The 21836-nt window shown below is 37.9% G+C and overlaps 1 protein-coding gene across 3 annotated transcripts; it reads left to right on the top strand.

Moving 5' to 3' along the window:
- The first annotated feature begins 227 nt into the window (after positions 1 to 227).
- On the top strand, positions 228 to 16800 carry LOC124266472 (N-acetyl-D-glucosamine kinase-like). 3 transcript variants are annotated; one of them, XR_006895775.1, is made up of 11 exons: positions 228 to 383; positions 1793 to 1877; positions 3778 to 3876; positions 4473 to 4614; positions 6360 to 6470; positions 7149 to 7261; positions 8198 to 8285; positions 10920 to 11020; positions 13590 to 13668; positions 15761 to 16382; positions 16415 to 16800. XR_006895775.1 is itself a non-coding variant. In XM_046701261.1 (10 exons), the coding sequence occupies exons 1-10, from the start codon at positions 343 to 345 to the stop codon at positions 15940 to 15942; spliced, it is 1041 nt and encodes a 346-aa protein (XP_046557217.1). In that variant the 5' UTR covers positions 228 to 342; the 3' UTR covers positions 15943 to 16800. The 3 variants fall into 3 exon arrangements, 1 of the variants encoding a protein (XP_046557217.1); XR_006895774.1 differs by having other exon boundaries at positions 15761 to 16190; positions 16223 to 16800; XM_046701261.1 differs by having other exon boundaries at positions 15761 to 16800.
- The last annotated feature ends 5036 nt before the right edge of the window (positions 16801 to 21836 follow it).

A 21836-nucleotide genomic window follows, 5' to 3' on the forward strand; every position in this document is an offset into this window, starting at 1 on the left:
CTACTCATATACTTATTTATATACATTTAAATTTCAAAGTTACATATGGATCACACACTAATTGTCATAATTACAAAGTATTATTTTAAAAACAATTATTAAACATTTTTATAAAGTCTCACAAAAGACAAAAACATTCAGTATTATACGATGAAATCACGTAAAGAAAGATTTGTTGGTTAGAAAATGCTTTCTTGTCAGGTACTCTTTAACAGCGCGTGCAACATTCCTCGATGTTTGAGGGTACGGAGCGACGTCGCTGTCTGGAGCTAGTCACCTGAAAATCGTCTGCAAGTCATTTGGGAATTTTGACACAGGAGCGGTACAGGGGGTGTTGCAAAAATGTCTGGTGACGAATTTGAGTACTATGGAGGCATCGAAGGGTTTGTATTACCTTTATAATTGAGCGTTTTTTAATTAATTGGTTGTGATGCCAATGTTTTCTATCTCTAAGTATTCCACTGTTCGTCACTGAACTGACACAAAAATCAATAAACGCAATTAGAAAGTAGACAACAAACTTTGAGTATCGTTATTAAGATAACCAAAAACAGAGTTGGTCAGTATTATAGTTACCTCATGGACACTAAAATATATGCAAACAACAATAGGCGTATGCATATCTGGATGTTTAAGATAGGTCATATAGTGATACTGTTGTAAAAACAGGGGCTTGTATTGCTTAAAATAATACGCCCTCGGTCCAACACTCGTTAACTCACTGATAGCCATCTACATAGAAATTTCTATGTAGATGGCTATCAGTGAACGAAATTTCTATATAATGGCTATTAGTGAACGAATGTTTGGCCGAAGATGCATTATTTTCAGCAATACAACTTACAAGCCCCTGTGTTTGTAGATCTAGGTCAGTTTATCTTAGAAAGCCACAGGCAAGGGAAAGTTGTTTGTTTAATGAGAGCTTTTCTGTAAACTACACAGGGATGTCGCCTTATGCACACAGACATATCCACATAATCGATGCTGAAACATCATTAACTATCTAGATTTATGACCATTATGCCTCTTGTTTTGACTGTTGTATATTCCTATATTAGTTGATTGATATCATCTGAGAACTTATACTGTACTATTATGAAGTCTTTGAACAGCATTTAGAAGTGATACACATAAAGGTGAGAATTTATGACATCCATAAATTCTCGCCTTTATGATACTACTTTGAGAGGCATTTTAGAAGTTGTAATGGTGAAGGAAAACCAAGTTCTATGGATAGTCACTTTTTTTATTGCAATGAGTTTCAGTGTAGATACTATTTGTATCGAAACCACACATATCACAATATGGCCATAACGTCTTAATGACACTGCAAAGAACTGCTGTTTACATTAAAGGCTCTTCCCAATATGGCACTCATCTAAAAATATATTTCTCATAAATAACAAAATGGATCTGTATCTGCACACTATAAACAGACCACAACACACGGTGCAGCCAGATACCATACAATGTCAGAAGGGCACAACTCAGTCGGACATGCGTCTTAGGGAAACTTAGGAGGTAGAGTGCCATTGAGAGGGTTTGTGTACTGGTAGTGCTTGAAATTAAGGATGAAGTAAAAGGCTCCTTGTCATGACCCTCATGTTAAATGTTAGGATTTTTAAGTCCTCAGATTTAAATACTGTTGCTGAAAAGTAGTTATGTTTAATTCAATGTAATGGAGTAATTGTTTAAAGACAAAACACTTTCACTGATATAGTATGTACAGATAAATAGTAATTATTTGTTTTGTGATGTTTCATTTATTTTCATCTGCATTTCTCTATTTCAGGGGTGCAACACATTCAAAAATGGTTCTTATTCGATCGGATGGAAAGGTGGCTGGTTGGAGTGAAGGTCCCTGTACAAATCAGTGGGTGAGAAAGAGATAATCATGTTAATCTCTGGGGTCAGTGCCAATATTATCACATTTATCACAAACTGTCTCACATGAATCAAATCTTACAGCATTTACAGTTTGGCTGTTATGAGCACTGTAATGTTTTCATCAGATATTTTCTATCTTGTTTGCAATGTAAATTTATGAATTGTTCCTTGATACCCTATTCTCTTTGAAAAATAGCTAACTGAGAAGGAATGCAAATAAACTTAACTGACATCAGTAGTAGTAAGAAAATGAAGTTTGCTAGGCTCTGTTTTTAAATTACTGGCAGAAGTCCCAGGCAGCGATGAGTAGGTAAGTATGGGTACATGTATTATGATATGGGTCTTGGGTCCAAGTGATGGTTCCGGTGAAACCCCTTATCTAACATATTTTATACGGATAGATTTTACACTGTATGTACCTATATAATTATTTACTATTTAGTATTAATAATGTATTAATACATTAGTCTCTCATAACCCTTAAAGGGTGGCTCACTTATATGCTATATTTTATAAATATATTTATATATGTATTTTATGTGAGGTGAGACTGAAATAAAATATCTGTCTGTCTGTCTGTCTGTCTGCTGGTCTGCTTGGGGGAATTAACTCAGCAAAGAGTCCGAAGTCACAAGAAGCTAATCACAATTTTATTTACAAGAACGGAATAACATGGGATGGCCACAGAGAGTCGGTACAACCCTCTGGGCTGAGGGCTAGAGCTGACCTGTGATATCACTAAAACTAGTTTTATATTATCTTGCACTGTGATAGCCAATTGATGTTCCAAAACATGTAAACTTATTTTAGACAAACGAATGGAAAAATTGTACAATTCCTAGTTATATATTTTATGCTTTTAATATGTTCCCTATATCTGTATGTATATGCTTATAATCAAGTGCATTAGTTCATTGAATCCATACATATACATATTGTGTTAAGAACCATTTGTTAGGTACCTTGTTAATTTGATTGATTTTGTTAGTCTTTTAAACGTTTAAATTTGTTTAGGGGATTTTTATTTTGTTTTATTTTATTTGATTTTAGCTTAGGTTTACGTTGATTTATTAGTCTGAGTTTACTTCACTCAGTTTTGGTTCATGTTAATTCAGCTCAGCCTGTACGTTTTGCTGAGGTTCGGTTTAATTCGTTTCAGTTTTGCTTTGGTTTGTTCGTTCCGCCTTGTTACGGTTTATTTCGCTCTCGTTTCGCGCCAATTAAGTTTGTATTGCTTTGGTACGATTTATTTCACTTTCGTTTCGCACCGATTAAGTTTGTTCCGTACGGTGTATTTCGGTTTCGTTTCGTGTTGGGTAAGTTCACTTTGCTTTTTAGATTGGTTGATCAGATCAACGCTCAAAAGTGGTTGTGATGCAAATAACTCAGAAGATCAGGCTGATGCCATTTGTTCACAACTAATGTCATCAGGTAACACAATGTGAAATGACTTGAAGTTAACGGTGCCGTAGTTGTCAACGCGTTCATATGGTCGATGGGGAACTAGCTTTCAACCAAGATAACATGCACGTTGAAAAAGAAGATCCTGTATTTTACGCAGGAATATTGATATCTCGCGACCAGATGCACATGTTGCGCACATCCCTTGGAATGGTTGACAGATTCTGTCATCTGTTGTCGTAGAGAAGTAGAGAAATTCCGCACGCGTAATGTAATTTCCGTGGTGAATTGGGTCTTTGCAGGGGTGGTACGATTCAACAATCCGGCTGGATCGAAAAATTGGATTACTAATATTCTATATTTATATTTTCCTCATATCTGAATCCTAATATATTGCTTGTAGTGGTAATGATGAATAATGAATTTTGTATGAATTATTATTCCATGATACATACCTGAGTATGACATTGTGTTTTGTTTCTTTGCTAGCTCATTGGTCTAGAAGAGTGCCTGAAGAGAATCAACACGATGACAGTTGAAGTGAAGGAGAAGGCAGGAGTAGAAGCTTCCAAACCACTCAAGGCTCTGGTCAGTGAGAGATGATGTCTTGAAACTACAATGTTAACAAACTTTAGCAAAAGATGCCGTGACAATACTATGCTAATTTCATGATTAGAATTCCAATCTGAGTGACTTATTACCAGATACTACGTTTTTGTTTGGAAAAGATAAAGAATTCATTTGGATGTTTTTTTCAATTTCCCCTTTCTTAACATGTTTAGAATCAGATATGTCATTCCAAACTATTCATTTTCCTAATAAGCTTATATAATGGGAAAATACATGCAAAACTGTTCTAAGAGTATATAAATGATTTCCTTTGTGAAAACTTTGTGTTGTTATGTTAGGGATAGAGAAGAAGTGTGATTATTGAGAAGGTCCCTTTCATTAAAATCTTCAAGATTAATGATTCAAGGTTGTGGGTAATGTTCCTTTGGATGTACTAAGCTGATCCACACAAGATGGCCTGGAAGGTGGGTTTCTGGATGGCCAGGGTCCACACAAACAAGGTTTCAATACAACCTAATAATGTAGATCATATTTGTGATTCAGCAAGATTGCATTAAAGGTATGAACAAGCAATTTAGTGTGTAGAATTTTCATGCATATATATTTCTCTCCAGGGAATGTCCTTGAGTGGAGGAGATGAGTCCGAGAGTCAGCGGCAACTAAAGGAAGGGATAAAGACAAACTATGTTGATCTGACAAGCCACACATACGTTGCCAGTGACACCTTTGGAGCCCTTGCTACTGCATTGTCTAATGGTATGTCATCTCGTGTGGGGGAGGGGTCTGAGAGGTCACACACATATTGCTTGTGACACCTTCAGACCTATTGCTGCTACAATAACTAATGGTACATCATCCATTGAAGTGGAGTGTAGTAAACACTAACAGGTCTAAAAAGTCACACACATATTGCCAGGGACACCTTTGGTGGCCGTTGTACTTTTTGATCTTATAGTATATCATCTGGGGTTGTGGAGTTTGTGTAACAGGGTCTGAGAAGACACAGACATATTCGTATTGAGTCTTTCGAGGCCCTTGCTACTACAGTATCTAATGGTACATCATCCATTGTAGAGGAGTGTGGTAAACATATCTGTGAAGCCACACACATGTTGCTGGTGACACCTTCAGAGGCCATGATACCATGATCTAATGGTATGTCATCTGAGGGGTTGGAGTAGGGTACACATTCGTTGTGAATCTTTCAAAGCCCTTCCTGTCCCATTAACTAATGGTATGTCATCTGGTGACCGGACAAAATCCACCTGGACAAAAACCACCCCAAAATTGCCACCCCGGACAAAATCCACCTCTTCTTAACAAAAAAATTGACAAAATCCACCCTTCTCAAATTGCTATTGTTAAAAGTTTTAGTCTGTCCTGATCTTTGATCAAGTTGTTTTTCTCAAGCATTGCAAGCATTGTTTTGATAGCATTTACGTTTTCCTAATTAGCTGTTGTTCCTAGATGTTGTTTCAAACATTAAAGGTTTCTCCATTTGTCACATTTTGATCACTACTTAATCTTCTTTCATGTATCATTAAGTAGTCTCACACTTTGATCATTACGTAATCACCTTAAAGAATTAAGATGTTTTTGCAAGTCTGATTGGAGCCCTTTATACTCATGTTTTGATAGAACATACTTTTTAATGACTGATATGAATAAAATTCATTTCTGTGACTAAACATGTCATTAGGTGTTTTTTGCTTAGGGTGGAATTTATTAGGGGTGGATTTTGTCCTAGGTTGCAATTTTGGGGTGGATTTTGTCCGGGTGGATTTTGTCCTGGATTCATGTCATCCAGTGTTGAGAAGTAGGGTCAATGAGTCTGGGATGTGACACTAATGTTGCTGGTAGCACCTTTGAAGATATTACCTCCATTATATAGGGGTATATCATCTGGGGTACTGGGCAATGAGTGAAAAGAGTTTGACAAGTCACATACAATTCTGACAGAAGCGATGAAAGGGAATTCCAAAATACACATGTACTGGAAAACAGGGCTTTGAAATTAGGCCTTGTTCTTTTTGTACAATGTTGTCAACAAAGTTGGATGAAGATCAGCTATTGTATGTCAGTAGGTCTCTGTCTGTATGCTGTAAACATCACATGATTATTCATGAGTATAAGTGAGGTCTTCTGTCACAATTGGTTAAGTTTCTAATGTCAGTTGTTGATTAGTGTCCAAAAATCTGGGTATCCTTCTATCATTTTTGGGTTGACTTTCACACTATTTGAATTGAGGGACCCCTAACCTTTTAACATTAGACAATAGATTTATGACACCCTGCCTTTTTACACTAAATTTTAGACTAATTGGATTTAGAAACTTGCAATACTATACTGACCATGCATATTCAGTTCATGATAGATTATGAAATTGTTGTTAACAAGAGTTATTTCCCTTGATGTGTTCACTTGACTGGAATTGCATATGCCAGAATCTGGCATGGAAGATATAATGCAATATTTAAAAAAAAATTATTCACCATCTCCAGGTGGGATTGTTCTCATTGCTGGGACTGGCTCCAACTGTCAGCTGATCAACCCAGACAACTCAGCCTATCGGTGTGGAGGATGGGGACATCTCATTGGGGATGAGTCATCAGGTAATAAAGGGAGGGTTATGAATATAGTGTAACAGATAGGATTTTTATCATGAATACCATACCATGTCACCAGTTGATTAGATTCAGTAATATCCATTGTATTCAGTCAAATAATAACAAGATAAACTATTACATGTTTTGACGTGTTGACAATTGCTTTAACAACTACTTGTTCTAAAAGATATCTTCACTTCAAACATTATTCAGATTCTAGGAGTCCAGAAAGTGCTCGTCATGCTTTGCATCATCTTTTAAGACTGATGGTATATTTTATATAAACAAAATTCCAACACTATTCAAAGATGCATAGTACTTACACAGCTTATTCATCTGGTATTTTACTAAGAGGCTTTATTTCCTGTGCTGTATCAGTGGAATGAAGTGGGTCAGTTCACCCTCTTGTACAATAGTAAAAATTTGCTTCTTTTTAAACAAGTCAAGCTTGATTTGAGCCATTCTACATGTGCACCTTTATTTACACAGACTTATGCTGATGTATATCCACACAATTAAATGGCATTGCATATTTCACACAATTTTCTGTCAAACATTCTAAATACTGCGTGATATCTCACTATGGAATGTGTAACATACAAGTATTGCATTCATCAACAGATAGTGGAAAGCAGTAAAACAAATGTGCTTCATAATGAAAGGATGTGTCTGTTTTTCTTTCAGCTTACTGGATTTCACACAAAGCTTTGAAGATGTATTTTGATAAGGAAGATAATTTGGTGGAATGTCCTTATGATACGACAGCAGTGAAAGACATCATGTGTTCTTATTTTGAAGTGAGTCTTTGATGGTGTTTTCATCCTTTTTGAAATAAGTTTTTGCTGAAATCCTTTTACTTTCATGTAAATTTTTTCTTCCATGTACATACTTTGAAGTAAAGTTTGCTGAAGACTTCTAACTTTGATGTGAGTCTTTTCTTATGTGTTTTTCCTTTGAAGTAAGTCTTTTCTGGTGTGTTCTTAATTTAAATTTTATTGTTTGCAGACAGGCCAATTGTAGATGTTCAGTGATGTTTGATAGGGTTGAATAAAGTCTACTGTGAGAGGATATATTTAGAAAATATTGTGATTGAAAATATTCTTGTAGATAATTAGTTATATTAAATGTTTCTTGCCTGGTTGCATTGTCTTCCCACAGAAGTTACGTGTCATATCTTCCTACGAACCTCTGTTCTAATACTGCCATATTTCCCAGTCTCGTAAAATCCCCTAGCGGCAAAAAATCTCAACACAAATTATCTCCCTTTTTTCTATCCAGTCAGAACATGTGTTACATCGACTTAGATCCAACTTTACTAATACAAGCAAATGTGGGGCCACAAATATCCCTCCTCTGCCGGGGACTTGTGTTGATGTGACACACAAGACATTTAATGACTAGCTTGTCCGTTGTCAAAGAGGGCGGTGGAGACGCCATTGATCCATCATTACATGACTGAGGTCTGTCTAGAAGAAACGTTTGGGCATCGCGCAGGGGAAGAGGTTCTAGTTATCCCGAAGCATCCGAAATTACCGAGGCCTTGCAAATGATTACTTTTGAAACAACGTTGCTGATTGCACAACTAAATCTGATTGCAACCAATCATGAATCCTGAACACTCGCACCATGAAAGGACCTTATTAGAACAGAGGTTCGTAGGCAGATATGACAAGTAACCTCTGAGGGAAGAGAATGGCCTGGTTGATGTTATTTGGTTTATATTTTCTCCTCAGATAAAGGACAGACCAGAACTACTAAACTTTTTATATGCTAAGTTTGAGAAAGCCAAGATTGCTGGAATGTGTAAAGAATTAGCAAAATGTGAGTATGCATGATGAAGTAATATGATTGACCATGAGAAAGCAGCATACAATACTGTCTATGGGACAACCCTGCACTGTACTAGCAATGGGATAATTATATGCAACACTGGCTGTAGGATAACCACATCCAGTACTGGCTGTAGGGTAACCACATCGGATACTGGCTATAGGATAACCACATCCAACACTGGCTGTAGGATAACCCCATCCAACACTGGCTGTAGGATAACCACCTACAATACTGGCTGTAGGATAACCACATCCAATACTGGCTATAGGATAACCACATCCAACACTGGCTGTAGGATAACCACATCCGATACTGGCTGTAGGATAACCACATCCAACACTGGCTGTAGGATAACCACATCCAACACTGGCTGTAGGATAACCACATACAATACTGGCTGTAGGATAACCACATCCAATACTGGCTGTAGGATAACCACATCCAATACTGGCACATCCAACACTGGCTGTAGGATAACCACATCCAATACTGGCTGTAGGATAACCACATCCAATACTGGCTGTAGGATAACCACATCCAATACTGGCTGTAGGATAACCACATCCAATACTGGCTGTAGGATAACCACATACAATACTGGCTGTAGGATAACCATAACCATCCAACAATACAACTGGCTGTAGGATAACCACATCCACTGGCTGTAGGATAACCAATACAATACTGGCTGTAGGATAACATCCATCCAATCCAAACTGGCTGTAGGATAACCATCTACAATACTGGCTGTAGGATAAACCACATCCAACACTGGCTGTAGGGTAACCACATCGGATACTGGCTGTAGGATAACCACATCCAACACTGGCTGTAGGATAACCACATACAATACTGGCTGTAGGATAACCACATCCAACACTGGCTGTAGGATAACCACATCCAATACTGGCTATAGGATAACCACATCCAACACTGGCTGTAGTATAACCACTTACAATACTGGCTGTCGGATAACCACATCCAACACTGGCTGTAGGATAACCACATACAATACTGGCTGTCGGATAACCACATCCAACACTGGCTGTAGGATGACCACATCCAATACTGGCTGTAGGAGGATAACCACATCCAATGGCTGGGATAACCACATCTGTAGGATAACCACATCCAATACTGGCTGTAGGATAACCACATCCAATACTGGCTGTAGGATAACCACATCCAATACTGGCTGTAGGATAACCACATCCAATACTGGCTGTAGGATAACCACATCCAATACTGGCTGTAGGATAACCACATACAATACTTGCTGTAGGATAACCACATACAATACTGGCTGTAGAATATCCACATACAATATCCCGGTGTCAGGGGTTTTCGACGATGTAAGACAAAAACATATTTTTTATCTGTAATATCATTTAAAGTTTGTATTTTACTAACCTTGAGTGATAAAGGATATATTCATCTATTTCACACAAAAATATCAAGTGTTCCCTACAAAAATAGCGTTGATGAAATCGTATCGGCGAAACTGTTGCCGCTTGTAACATCCGGGTATTTTGTATGGGTTTTCGACGATGAGCCATACCTTTTGCTCCGCACTGCGAGGGAGTGTTGTGATCACGTGGCTTCCTATTTATATATTGCCTGTCACCAGCAGACGACTGATCTAACTGAAGTTTTGCTTGCTATTTTTTGTTATAAAGGCAACTGATTTTGCATCGTAAGTGGTATTAACGATCTCGGGTAAATAATATTGATGTTTGTTTGCTTTTTATATAACTTAACTTTCCGATTTCCATTGTCAATAAAACTTCTCACGACAGCGACTTGGCACCCTCCCTACCAGTGAAACTGTTTGTGCACTCCGATCGCACACGTACTCCCCCGATATAGCACGTGCAATGCAATCGTCGAAATCACCAGAACGTGGAATTCAGCTCGTGTTGGGATACTTGCTGTAGGATAACCACATCCAATACTGGCTGTAGGATAACCACATCCAATACTGGCTGTAGAATATCCACATACAATACTGGCTGTAGGATAACCACATCCAATACTGGTTGTAGAATATCCACATACAATACTGGCTGTAGGATAACCACATCCAATACTGGTTGTAGAATATCCACATACAATACTGGCTGTAGGATAACCACATCCAATACTGGCTGTAGAATATCCACATCCAATACTGGCTGTAGAATATCCACATACAATACTGGCTGTAGGATAACCACATACAATATTGGCTGTAGGATAATTGATGAACATAGAGACTTTTCTGGGTTTCATCTTTTTATTGTAAACCCAGATGAAACCAAGAAAAGTAGGATAATTACATACAATACTGGCTGTAGGATAACCACATACAATACTGGCTGTAGGATAACCACATACAATGCTCTATAGAGATATGACCATGTACAATACTGGCTGTAGGATAACCACATACAATACTGGCTGTGGTATGAACATGTACTATTGTGGCTATAGGATAACCACATACAAAACTGGCTATAGAATAATGACATCAATTCTGGTTAGAGGATGACCAACAGGCTGCTGCTGTTAGCACTGATTCAAGATGCACAAGCCAGTGGTGTGCATACCCAAGAAAGATTTTCATTTGAGTCACTATGTTGTCAGGTGCTGTGGATACAAAGGATCCTCTGTGCCTGCATATATTCGAAGAGGCTGGGAAACTCCTGGCTCGACACATCCTTGCCCTTGGACCTAAGATGGACAAGGTCAGTTTCAAATATATTGTTTAGTTAACATCCTCTCAAACTGATTGGTACATCAACTCTAATATAATATTAATGGGGCATTACTGATGAACTTACTTTTACGAAGGAACAGGACTCATGTGAGAATGTAAAACCATTTTCCTAGTTTCACAAACTTAGCATGGAAAAACAACTATCTTAAGTTCCAGATTGTAATATTAGATGTGTTGTGAGATGTCAAACTGTAAATGTGTTGCACTATGCAGATAAGAACTTATATACATACATGGTATTATGAATAGTATGACGGCGGTGTGAAGTCCTGTGCATAGAGCTCAGGTCACAAATCAGGTGAAGTTTAGCAACGCTGGGCGCGCAGAGTCCTTGGATGGGTGACCGTGTTTGGCAGTTTGACTCCTGAGTGTTTCAAGGACTTCTCCTGCCCCACAACGAAGCACATGTGATACATGTGGTCTCACCTGAGGCACATGAGTTTGTTCAAAATTGCCTATGTTCACCCAGCAGAAAATGGGTACACAGTGGGATAAGTCATGTGACTATAACCTTCTAGCTTGGGTTATCCAGGATAATAATGAGCTGTGCTATTGATTGTTAGCGCTATGAGCATACCTGGCGTGGAGTTTGGCGCTATATAAATGGACACATTATTATTATTAATATTATTATTATTAAAAAATGATACTTTCAAAAAGTCGCAGTTATGTTTACCTTGGTAATGCTCATTATTCTGCCTTGAAATTAGAGAAATGAGCATTAGTGGTTGTTCTTAATAAAGATCTGTAGAGGTTAATGACACAATAGTTAACCCTGCACTGACACGCTGTAGCTGTATGTAATGTGACACTTAAAGAAGAATATCAGGTGAAAGTTTAAAGTTTTTCTTTACGAGGGAGTGTGGTTTGTATCACATCTTTCAACAGTACTCCAGCTGTATGTTAGTGTGATCGGTGACTGTGGAAGAAAATCTGAGGTGATTGAAGGCTTTGACATATTTATCCCCCGCAACGCGTTTTGCAGGGGTTATTAAAATGGACTCTGTCCGTCCATGCGTCCGTGTGTGCATCCGTCCGTCCGTGCACATTTGTCTTTTCCGGAGCAGAACTCTAAAACCGTTCAATATTTCTTCACCAAACTTGGCACATACATGGATCTGGTGGTGTACTGGTGCCTTTTGGTAGTTTTGGAATTCTGAATAAAATATGTTTGGCGTTTCCATGGCAACAAGTTCGACTTAGACTGAAATTAGTGGTAGTGCTCTTTTCCGGAGCAGAACTCTAAAACCATTCAATGTTTCTTCACCAAACTTGGCACGTGCATAGATCTGGTTTGTACTGGTGCCTTTTGGTAGTTTGGGATTTCTGAATAAAATATTTTTGGCATTTCCATGGCAACAAGTTTGACTTAGACTGAAATTGGTGATAGTGCTCCTTTCTGGAGCAGAACTTTAAAAACCTTTCAGTACTCTCCTTCCACTTTTCTATACACACACCTAAATAATTTACATAATCATAACTCGTAGACATAGTCATGAAGAGTATTTTGCCATTGCGGGGGATATTGATGACTTTGTCTTCTTGTCCCACTTCGGTGAAACCCATGGGGGTGTGGCTGAAAAAAAACAGTTTTGCAGATACCCCAGTATTCCAACATGTGCAGGGATTCTGCATGTGATGCACATATGTAGATAAACCCATTCTCAGCATCATCTCTAATTACACAGATACATGCTACTCAGGATTGAATTTTATGGGTTAAGTTTTGAGTCAGCAGATTGATCATTGAAAAGTAATTTCTTTAAAATATTTCTCCAATTTAATATGTCAAGTAAACATTGGATCATAACTATCAAGACTGTCTTTTATTGAGATATTGTTGCTTGACCCTCAGTTTATTGTTAAACATTATTTGTTTCTGTAAATTATACACAAAATGGATTGTGAACAAATCTCTCGATTCATTATATTACTGCTCCAGTAATACATAAAATCACGAAGGAAAACATCAAAATATACTGTAGATACCAGTGGATATAATGGAGGCGTGTCAGTATATACAGGGATAGGGAATCTGATTTCACAGTGGTGATATTACAATCTCACTACTGTATTTCCATGATGTCCGTTACAAAAGAATATCATCTCAGATCAGGCCATGTGAGCTGGCTGGGCAGTTGTGATCGTGGCTCATTTAAACTTCTTTAGCACAAAATGTATGGTATAAACAAGGAATTTGGATGCATTGAAACTTCATATGCCAAAACAGCTGAAACAGTTATTTCAGAATTATTTCAGTGGCTGTCGGATGTCAGTTGACATCACTAGTGGTACCTAGAAGTGATGCAGCCAGAAAGCAAATGAATGTTGATTCTTCTACCTAGTGTATAACCACCCTTAAAATCCCTCTAATAGAAGGTATGAAAAACTTGCCTTAATATACACTGTGATATATCGTATACATCTACGATACAGAGAAAAATTCCTTGGATTTTTTTAGATGATGCCTTAAGGGGGTTAACAATTTTATGAAAATGTCACTTAATCTGTGATCACTTATGGCATTCTCTCTGCAGAAAATACTGGAGGGGGACGGAGGACTCCATGTCGTGTGTGTCGGGTCGGTGTGGAAGAGTTGGTCGCTGCTGGAACCAGGTAAACACTTGTCAACAGCTTCATCTCTGGAACTTGTCTTGTATGGCTGTGACTTTCTTCAAACTCGTTGTTTCTCAGGACAAAATCCACCCGGACAAAATCCACCCCAAAATTGCAACCTAGGACAAAATCCACCCGGACAAAATCCACCCCTAATAAATTCCACCCTAAGAAAAAAAAATAATGACATGTTCAGTCACAGAAATGAATTTTATTCATATCAGTCATTCATAATCAATAACAAAAAAAAGGCTTGCAAAAACATCTTAATTCTTTAAGGGGGATTACGTAATGATCAAAGTGTGAGACTACTTAATGATACATGAAAGAGGATTAAGTAGTGATCAAAATGTGACAAATGGAGAAACCTTTAATGTTTGAAACAACATCTAGGAACAACAGCCAATTAGGAAAACGAAAATGCTATCAAAACAATGCTTGCAGTGCTTGAGCAAAACAACTTGATCAAAGATCAGGACACACTAAAACTTTGAACAATAGCAATTTGAGAAGGGTGGATTTTGTCCATTTTTTTGTTAAGAAGAGGTGGATTTTGTCCGGGGTGGCAATTTTGGGGTGGATTTTGTCCGGGTGGATTTTGTCCGGTCACCCCAAACATGACATCTTCAAGTTCTATACATAATATCCAAATGCACTAGGATGTCATTCTATGTTTACTACATACCCTTATGATAACACAGACTGTTTTGATCTTACTCTAAACATCATGATTATAACAACTTCTGCATTGAGGTTATGGTGACTTAAGTATCACTTTAAACAATGGACACATCACACATGTGTGACGTCATCAATCAAGTGCCAGTTGCCATAGACACCGGCAGAATAGTGTTTGACACAAAGCAACTTCCATTGTATAATGTATCAAAGATCCGCGCAATATGGAAGTCAGAGTGCTATACAAAATTCAGCTTGTGTCGCCACATTGCGCAGCTGTATTTACTAAATATAGATTTGGTGGCTTGAATGGTTTTCAGACATTGTTTATACATAAATGTTTCAAGCATCTCTTGTACATGGTTGTGTCAAGAGTCTCTAGTGCTTGATTGTGTCAAGTATGTGGTTATGTCAAGTATCTCTGGTACATGGTTGTGTCAAGCACCTTTGGTGCATGGTTGTGTCAAGTATGTGGTTATGTCAAGTATCTCTGGGACATGGTTGTGTCAAGCACCTTTGGTGCATGGTTGTGTCAAGTACGTGGTTGTGTCAAACACCTCTGGTGTGTGATTGTGTCAAGTACATGGTTGTGTCAAACACCTCTGATGTGTGATTGTGTCAAGTACATTGTTGTGTCAAACATCTCTGGTGTGTAATTGTGTCAAGTACATGGTTGTGTCAAACACCTCTGGTGTGTGATTGTGTCAAGTACGTGGTTGTGTCAAACATCTCTGGTGTGTGATTGTGTCAAGTACATGGTTGTGTCAAACATCTCTGGTGTGTAATTGTGTCAAGCATCTCTGTTACTTGGCATTGTCAAACATCACCGGTACTTGGTTGTGATGAGTGTCAGTCCTATCCAAAGTACTGGGTTTATTCAGGTGTCTCAGGCACCTCTACAGTTGTATTGTCAGGAATAAAATGAATCACACCTATATTATAAGTTTCTTGTGGGGAAATGTGAGTCTTTTTGCGATTTCCCTGCTAACAAGCATTATGCGCACTTTAGCATGTTTAGAAAGTGGAAGTCATTAACAACCTGAGTAAAACACCTGAGTGTCTGTATTAATTCAACACCCACCCTACATCAGTGTGATGCAGAGCATTGGTGGCAAGCATCAAAAAGAAAATCTGTGGAATGAAAACAATTTATCTCCCAACTCATAAAAATTCATGAATAAAAACTAAGAAGTCTTTTGAAAACTATATATACTGAGAGAAACAAATAATGGATCACAGGAAAATTCAAGCCTTCCTTCCTGTGCTGATGAAAACTAGAAAATAATGAAGGAACACTTGAATTTTCCTGTGATCCTTTATTTGTTTCTCTCAGTATATATTCTGAATTTGAAGTTTTTAATTTTATATCTTGCCCAGGATGTCAAATGTTAGGTGTTATGTTTATAACTTGTAGGTTTTGTTGCGGTGATGTCAGAGGGTGGACCCAAGCTGGGCATCCCAGAGGTGACGTTGATGGAGCTGCTGGTGTCAGGGGCAGTGGGCGCAGCATCCCTAGGTGCCAGAGACGTCAACTTTGATCTGCCTATGGACTACAAAGCTAACGCCAAAATCTTCTTCAACAAGAAACTGGAATGATGGCTTATATATTTTGGGAATAAAACAGTGCTTCTCTTGCTTTGGAGACTGGATAGCGATTGAAGAATGTATGCTAAGAGAATAAAAGTATTTCATGCAGTGTGCTACAGAAGTAGCTTTTTAGGCACAGTAAGGCACCAATTGATATTGAAGAAATCATTTTTAGCCTGATAGTGATGATTCTTAAAGTTCACTAACTTTATATGATGTGGGATATTTGTACTGGGGCCATAGTAGGAGCCTTGGAGGTGATCTATTTGTACTGGGACCATTTTAGGAGGTGATCTATTTGTACTGGGACCATTTTAGGAGGTGATCTATTTGTACTAGGACCATTTTAGGAGGTGATCTACTTGTACTGGGACCATTTTAGGAGGTGATCTATTTGTACTGGGACCATATTAAGAGGTGATCTATTTGTACTGGGACCATATTAAGAGGTGATCTATTTGTACAGGGACCACAGTAGGAGGTGAGCTGTTTCTACTTGGACCATTTTAGGAAGTGATCTATTTGTTTGGTGGATATATGGGTTTCTGGTATGGATAATATGTTTGAGATATGATTTGGGGCAAAGTGCCTGAAGGTTGTACCTTTTAGGCAACCATAAGAAAATTGGGAAACAGAATCACATACCATTTTCTACTGGCAAATTTTCCACCAACTTTTGAATGACCAACTGCCATTGTAGTGTGCCCCAGTCTCTTGCTACTTGGTGGTGATCCTTACATAAAAATATCAGTGAAGAAAGCATCAGTGATCAAACCGTACACTGATCATATTTTCATACACATATTTATTGGTGTTTATTGTTATGGTGGAGGATTATGTAGCCTGGTAATCAAGTAGTAGCATCAGCACTAAATGAAATATGTGTGTTAACTGAGCATGTAACTAAGGATTACAGTGATGTCTCACATGTACCACTGTATGGTCACACACTGTGCTGGCAGTCTCACAGAAATACCTCAGTGTAAGTCTTGATTCAGTTCATGGCTATCCTTTCAAAGTCCTTCTGCAGAACCATCTTTAATTGATCACATCCTCTTTGAAAGAGAGCACATAATCCTTGAATAGATTTCATTATCCTTAAATATGTCTCATCATCCTTGAATCAGGCTCATTATCCTTGAATAAGACTTATCACCCTTGAAAAGTGCTCATCATACATCATTATCCTGTGAATTTGAAGTTCATCATCCTTGTGGAGAGGTGAGGTGAAATTGGGTTTAACGTCGTGCTTGAGAATATTTCGCTCATATGACGACATGCATGCATGTCATCATCCTTGAATAAGAACTTACCCAAGCCACATCCATGAACAAAGTACCATATTTGTTTTAGTGAAGTCCGGTACATGTATTTTGTTATGATCAAGGTCACCACGGCCAAGTGCTCAAGGTCATTTGACCGGTCCGTTACAAGAAAAAACACTTTTTGGGGCGAGGTAAGACTCCGTTATTATTACCTCTAGGGTGGAAGGAGTTAGTGTTTCTGCTTTGCCCAGACCCGATGTATCATATGCGCAGGTCAGATTTGGTGACAAATATGTCCGCATCTGTCCGCCAAACTACTATCTATCCATTGTCTCCGGAACTAGGAAACGTACAGAGTTAAGATTTTGCTCACCCCATCCTCTTGACTGTGCCTAATGATGCTGTAAAAATCAAGTCTTTTAGTTTTCAACTTTTGCTGCTATGGCAACCTGAAAAATGAAAATGTATTTTGTTACCATGCATACTACTGCAACATTCTACTGCCACAATGTAACCTCATGTTACATTACCACAATGTGTAACCTACAGTCGAATCTGTTTGTGCCTGATGTATCACGACTGTGTTGTAACTTATAGATATTCAGATTTGAGATATTGACGAACATCCAGAAGGATCAGGTAATAGTATTGTAAATCATATAAATATGATTGCATATATGTGAAATGAATTGACAATTCATGCATGTGAAATGACAAATTGTACTGTATTTTGCAGCAGTGAATAATATTAGTTGTGACGTGTGACAGTGTATTACATGTGGGATCGACACGTACATGCATTATCATAAACAGCTCAGCAGCAATCAGAAATCACCAACACCTGTATCAGTGTCCACTTCACAAAAACAACAGAGACACTTGTCTGAAGCTTAACTAGCCTCCAATATTGTCAGTATCACCATGGCAGATGCATATGCATATATACTCTTCAAAGAAAGTAGAGGAACCTGAACTTTCCATTTGGATAGGAAGTAACAAACTTATCAAAGACAGACATCTTATGAAAGCACCACCATTTCTATTTATCACCACCTGTAAACACGTGCACAATGCAGTAGCCCCATACATGTGCATGGGGTGTCATTCTTGATTTTGATGGTTTTCAAGAAGGTTGATACATCACTGTAATTTTAAAAAACATCTTGCATCACACACTTGTTGTTAGTGTTTGTTTCTAGCCATATTTGTTTTGTTTGAAAATGAAAATTGTACACATGCAAATTTCATGTCATACACCAATCTTCTTTCAAGAGCGATTACTGTACAAACAACTATGGTCATAAGAAAGTGCAAGCGGTGATGCACTCTCAAAACATTCAGTATTACCATATCAACTGAAATCCCCTACGTAAAGGTCACATGCAATGTAAAACACAACTTTGCAGATTCTGATACCTTTCGGTATGGACTAACAAATCATCAAAAATGCAAATTCAACTTATAAAGTTGAAAAATAATGCGATGAAAAAACGCGCGAAATCGGAGTTCAAACGATTCACTAATTTCCCCCCGACTTTTCGGGGGAAAACTGGTTTCAACAGATGGGCTGCGCTCATAGCATGTGCGCAGTGAAATAGGTTCGCGCAACTTGGAAGCGGGCTGTCCGGTGAATACTAGGTGAAGGCTTTGGTGTGAGCTATTTTCCTCATGTTTTGTTGATATCTCACAGGCGCGAGCATTTTATATGTTATGACAGTAAATAAACTGTTTATATGATTTCATTTGTCTATTTCACCACATGTTCTTCTTACCGAGTCACTTTCTCAGTTCGATACTTAAAAGCAATGTCATTATTTAGCGTTGACAGAATTTCTAACTGTGATATAGATATGTCGTTGTCACAGACAAATCTCAATGTCTTGTTTTATTGACACCTGTGTGTCTGCCTGCCTGTCTGCTAATGACAATATTCAATACACAACTGCGATCACTGACCACATGCAATTTGAACTTAACACCAATCAGGCTATACACCATAAACAAAACGCATTGATTTATGGCCCGAGTTCGGTCTCTGTCACATTATGTAATTACACAGACAGGCAGGTGTGATACTTGAACACATGACATGTTATGATGTGTTGATTGCAAAATGTTATACACAAAAAATGAGCATGTATTTACAAAACCCAACATCTCTATATGTACACACACAATGAGCCGTGAGGGCATCTGCAAATGAACCAGCCGTTACACTCGAGTGCACACCCACCGCTCTGACTGGGTTCGGTATCCCCGCAGCTTCGTTTCTTGGGAAGTAAACCCAAGTACACAATATTGCACTTTTGATTTGCGATTATACGCTTATAATTTTGTTTATATGTTTTTTCATAACCAGCAATGTATATTATATGTCATGAATAAGTGATAATTGTGTTTTAATTATGTTTGATTTTTTGGTTGCATGTGACCTTTAAGAGTATATATATAGTGAGGTGGTCAGGGCTATAGGACAGTTTTGAAATGTGGGTTCATTTGAGATAAGAGTTCAACTGTACTATTACCACATTGCCACCTACATCATGTGCTCACAGAACAAATCACTATTTTCAAAGATCCATCTTGTGCCAATGTTCTGCTCTTGCCTTCATTGTGAGATTCTTATGCAAACCATGGTAGTAAACTATTCACTCAATTTATGGTTGTCATTTGTCACTCTTTGAGACTTTTTTTAGACTCTATCCTTCTCATGCATCGACCAAGTCAGCAAGCCTGAAACTCTGACTCAGATCTTCACAGATAGTTGACATTATACATTGTTGGCCATACAGATGATGGTCAGCATGAACGTATTGATAACCGTGAGCATCACTCTCCTTGAGGGAGCATGGCTATATATCCATTAGGCAGATCGATTTTATTACTTGTTTCACAGATCTGCTTGTCAATTATGAGGCCGTTGAGATCTCTTTGATGGAGAATACTAGTAATTTGTCTTACAAACTTAATTTGAGTGATTGAGTGAGTTTAGTTTTACGCCGCACTCAGCAATATTCCAGCTATATGGCGGCAGTTGGTAAATAATCGATTGTGGATCAGACAATCCAGTGATCAACAGCATGAATATTGATCTGTGCAATTGGGAACCGATGCCATGTGTCAACCAAGTCATCTAGTCTGACCACCCGATCCCGTTAGTCGCCTCTTACTACAAGCATCGGTTACTGAAGGCCAATATTCTAACTCAGACCTTTACGGATATACTTAATTTGATACATCATGCTTGCTCCAGTAAAGACTTTACCCAAAATAAAAGGATAGCAATATTTCCACACATTCATTTTAACCCCAAAAAAGGGGATACATAAATTATGAAATGGGAAGTATTGTAATAGGCAAAATGCAATAATATATTTAATCAGTGATTGTTTTGTCTTTAAAAGTCCTTGTATTTGTTTCCTGCATATAAGTGTTTGGAGGATAAAATTCCAGTAAATTCCTTGGCAGAATAATAACATTACCTCTGCAACCATAACCCTGTCTCTATCTTGATTTATTTTAGTTAGCAGATAATAATTCGCTATTTCGATGACATTTCTCAGAAGAATAAGCCTTGAACGTGACAGAAACAAAACCAGAAAATTAGTTTTTCGTCTCATCCACACTTCTCTATAGTACCTACAGCAAAAACCAAGCTGAGTGAGTTTACTAAAGATAGTCAAACATACCTCTTTTCATTTTCTGTTTTATTTAATTAAAGAATAGTTTCAGATAATGTTGAGAGGACTGGCTGGTTTTCATAGGGGCTGATATGTCTTAATGAGCCCTGTGGTCTAGTACAAATGTTTGGGGAGTTTCCTACACTGATTCATTAAACAATAATGCAACACATGTATTTCTCTGTTAAAGATATCCATAGATGAGGAGTACCTTTGTATCTTACTTGAAGCATAGGAAGTGCTGACTGAATCACTTTCGTAATTCCAATAAATAAAAGCGAAAAAATCCTTTTAATAAAATCAATAAAACTTTTGAGGTGTGGTAAACATCACATGCTGCATATTCACTTAACTAATACTTAATACATACAACATGAAAGATTTAGCCAGTGTGATAACACATTTATCAAATTTTGGGCGGTGCTTAACTTTTTCACATGTGTGTATGTGACAAGTTTCGAATTGGGACTGTTATGGGCATGTTTTGTTCACTAAGGTGAAGCTGAATGTATTGTGTTGAAACTATTTAGAAGTCATAAACATAATCCAAATGGTTGGTGTTTTTTTCAGTGATTGATACACAAGGAAGTGACCTCTCATTCACAAAGCTGACGTAAATGAACACGCAACAGGAAGGAGAACGGGTTTTCCCGTACTTGATGCACTTTCACGTTTCCTTTTTGATGAAAACGATAACTGATATCATATTTTGAGGAAATCTGAGTAAATGGAACACATAATAAAATTATAGCAAATTTTGAAATGAGGCACTGTAGTTCACTTGAATTTTTTATAGGTATATATTTGTAGAATGATGACACTTTTTATGGCTATACAACTTCTTTTATTCAATGGAGGCGACGTTTCGACACAGATTCTAATGTCGTCGTCAAGAAGGTGACTTGTGGACAAGTAACTTTCAGGCATAACTAGCCCCACTGGCTAGCAAACTGGAAAC

This window comes from Haliotis rubra, unplaced genomic scaffold (genome assembly GCF_003918875.1).
Source record: "Haliotis rubra isolate DU_JTF1 unplaced genomic scaffold, ASM391887v1 Scf126, whole genome shotgun sequence".
Taxonomy (NCBI): Eukaryota; Metazoa; Mollusca; class Gastropoda; order Lepetellida; family Haliotidae; genus Haliotis; species Haliotis rubra.